Genomic DNA, 3,718 nt, shown 5'->3' with positions numbered 1-3,718 from the left:
GCTTCTAGCAGTATTTCAGCAAGTTCTGTCAGCTATAGGTAATGGGGAAAATGCTAACCACAGATTTGCCTTCTTTGCTTTATTATTATTATTATTATTATTATTATTATTATTTTAGAGAGAGAGAGAGAAACATTGATTTGCTGTTCCACTTATTTATGCACTCATTGGTTGATTCTTGTATGTGCCATAATCAGGGATTGAACCCGCAATCTCAGTGTATCAGGATGATGCTTAAATCAACTGAGCTATCGGGTCAGGGAAGATTTGCTTTCTATAGGAAATCAAATCATCATCATCACCACTACTCCCCACTATTCTAATCTGCTGCTTGTTCACCTAATAAGGCCTGCACAGAAATGGAAATGTGGTCATTGCTTTATCAGTTCACAAGACTTCCCTACAGACTCCTGGAAGTTCCCCTTCAGTTTTTTACAGACAGGGAACCAACAAAGACATCCTCCCTCCCCCGTCTTCCTTAATCCACATTCTTTATTTCCTTCTTCTTTCAGTTCCTTCTACCAATTCACAGCAATTACTCTCTCTCTCTTTTTCACTCAGTCCTCAATGACTGTTGATTCTTAGTACTAGGACCGGACAGCTCAGACTCCCAGGAACATCATCAGGTTGGGTAGATTCTGAGTCAGTATTGTTTTTTTTGTTTTTTGTTTTTTTTAAATATATTTTATTGATTTTTTACAGAGAGGAAGAGAGAGAGATAGAGAGTCAGAAACATCGATGAGAGAGAAACATTGATCAGCTGCCTCCTGCACATCCCCCACTGGGGAAGTGCCCACAACCCAGGTACATGCCCTTGACCGGAATCGAACCCGGGACCCTTCAGTCCGCAGGCCGACACTCTATCCACTGAGCCAAACCGGTTTCGGCCTGAGTCAGTATTGTATACATTAATGTGTGTTGTGCCTGGTTCAGCTGGACTATGCCACGATAACTCACTCATCCTAAGAGTACCGATGACATTATGTTTGTAACATTTAGTTTATTCTTATCATACACTGATTTTCTAGAGACATCTCAGTCATCCCTGTTGAGACATCCAGATAATGTAAGCTCGTAGTTGTCCTTTGTTTCTTTATCTTGCCTTGCAAGCCACCAATGCAATAATTCCCAGCCAGCAACATAACCCACGAAAACAGTCTTGTTAGACTCTGTCCACTTGCCAGGAGAGGGAACTTCCTCACAGTTACTGTAGCCTAATTGGTTGCTTCAGAGAAGTCATTAAACAAGAACATGGAATACAGCTCTCAGGTTTTATCAGAGCTGTGACATACACTGTAAACGACCCACCATAAGGACCCCACCCCTCTCTCTGGTCCTGAGAAGGCAAAGGTTAAGGTTCATCTCCGTCTGCCACATTCTGTTTCCTTCTGTCCAAGCCAGGACACAACCTCTGGAGCCAACTGGTTCCTCTCTTGGCTGGCTCAAAGAACAATATTCTTTTTACAGTGTTGAATGGTTAAGTCATACACAAAGTAGGTGCCCAAGAAATACTTATTAATGATCACGACTCAACTATTCAGGTAGTCATTAAGCTATGATTGGTCACCCGTAGCCCCTATTTTACCATATCTTCCCAGAGAAAGCACTTCCACCCCTTTCTACAAAGTCGGCCACCACCACTACACTCCGCAGGGAGAGCAGTCAGCCTGGAGCTCCTGGACCTTCCTGCTAACTATTCAAAACCCACGCAGCTCAGGTTCATGCTCCATCTCTCTCCAAGAGCCTGTCAGGCTAATCCTAACGTGCCTCCTATTCCCATTTACCTCGGTCCCTGCCAGAACAAGCCATCAAGCCCAGCCGGCGTAGCTCAGTGGTTGAACATTGACCTGTGAACCAGGAGGTCACGGTTCGATTTCCCGTCAGGGCACATGCCCAGGTTGCAGGGCTTGATCTCCGGGTGGGGCCTGCAGGAGGCAGCCAATCAATGATTCTCTCTCATCATTGATGTTTCTATCTCTCTCTCCCTCTCTGAAATCAATAAAGATATATTTTTTAAAAACTAAGCCGTCAACATTGTATACTCATCCCAGTACCCTTGAGTTCCTAACCTGGTCTGAAACGCCCCCTCCCAGCCTCCCCAAACTCTTCCACTGTATCCTTTGCAACTCCAAATCTGTCACCCTCAAAGGTTGTGGTAGACCCCTCCTCTTCTCTGAACATTCCTGCCACCTCCTGGAAGTAAATGAACCTGGTTGCCCCAATCACCACATCTTCTGAGCAGTCCTCTCAGGTAGAAACTGTTTTTACTTCTCCCCTCATATCCCATGCACCCCAGGGCCAGGGGGTGTAGTAAATGTCCTGCTTGCCATTTCCAAACTATTTCTTTACTTTCCTTCTTCTAAACATACAGCACCTTTAAAGTCCTCAAGCCCTTCCCTTTTCAATCACTAAATACTAGTCCCACTAACTGCCTTTCTGTTCTTCTAGCATACTTTGTGTACAGTCCATTTTTCTATCTTATCTATAGCAGTATTAAATTAGGTCAAATATGCTGCTGAAATCAAGGTACAATATGCTATTATTTAAGGCAATAACTCTTTTATTGATTTTTAGAGGAAGAGGAAGGGATACACACACACACACACACACACACACACACACTCTAGAGGCCTGATGCACAAAATTCGTGCAAGGGGCTCAGCCCTCACAGCTGCAGCAGCTGTCTCAGCCCTCACTAAGAATAATATTTGCGGGGAGACCTTGGTAGCGCCAGGCAGCAAGCCCTCGCCATTTCCAAGCGCCTGCTTTTAAAATGGCAGGGAAGACATACAAACTACTAAACTGTGACAAGCACAAGTCTATGTTGTTGAAGAATGGACGGGACCCAGGGGAAGTGAGACCAGACATAGCTCACCAGAGTTTACTGATGCTGATGGACAGTCCCCTGAACCGAGCTGGCTTGCTGCAGGTTTATACCCATACACAGAAGAATGTGCTGATTGAAGTGAACCCCCAGACTCGAATTCCCAGAACCTTTGACCGCTTTTGTGGCCTCATGGTTCAGCTTTTACACAAACTCAGTGTTCGAGCAGCTGATGGCCCCCAGAAGCTCTTGAAAGTAATTAAAAATCCAGTGTCAGATCACTTCCCAGTTGGATGTATGAAAATTGGCACTTCTTTTTCCATCCCAGTCGTCAGTGATGTGCGAGAGTTGGTCCCCAGCAGAGACCCTATTGTTTTTGTGGTGGAGGCCTTTGCCCATGGCAAGCTCAATGTGGAGTATACAGGGAAGATGGTGTCCATCAGCAACTACCCCCTTTCTGCTGCTCTAACCTGCGCCAAACTTACCACAGCCTTTGAGGAAGTATGGAGGGTCATTTGACAGTAGGACCTTGCTCTGAAACAGAGACTGTTGACATTGCATCCCTGGACTCTTCTAACTCCCTGTTGGATGATGACCTTCCTGAACCAAGACTGGGGTTAGTGGAAGCCAAGGCTGAATGTACATTTGCTATTTGTTTATCTTATAAACACTGTTCTTGCCAAAAAAAAAGAATAATATTTGCTTTATTGAAGCTATTTTAAAATTATACCTATTCTTTTATTCTTTCCAGTTGAAAAGTTTAAGGTCAGTAGTTTTCATTTTGGTCTTATCTTTAAAATGAAAGATTTAATACAGTAACCAACTCATGTCAATTAAAAATATGAATAATAAAATGGCAATAAATACATATCTATCAATAATTACTATAAATGC

At 43.7% G+C, this 3,718-nt stretch overlaps 1 protein-coding gene across 1 annotated transcript; it reads left to right on the top strand.

Annotated features, from left to right (window-relative positions):
- Positions 1-2,785: 2,785 nt before the first annotated feature.
- On the top strand, positions 2,786-3,343 carry LOC308526220 (ribosomal RNA small subunit methyltransferase NEP1-like; the record flags this gene model as incomplete). Its single annotated transcript, XM_081101308.1, has 2 exons — positions 2,786-3,079; positions 3,230-3,343. The coding sequence occupies exons 1-2, from the start codon at positions 2,822-2,824 to the stop codon at positions 3,341-3,343; spliced, it is 372 nt and encodes a 123-aa protein (XP_080957434.1). The 5' UTR covers positions 2,786-2,821.
- Positions 3,344-3,718: the final 375 nt, after the last annotated feature.

The sequence above is a fragment of the Myotis nattereri genome, assembly GCF_964212035.1.
Source record: "Myotis nattereri genome assembly, chromosome: 10".
Classification (NCBI taxonomy): Eukaryota; Metazoa; Chordata; class Mammalia; order Chiroptera; family Vespertilionidae; genus Myotis; species Myotis nattereri.
The sequence above is the reverse complement of the archived record's forward strand: the minus strand, read 5'-3'. Positions and strand labels throughout refer to the sequence as shown.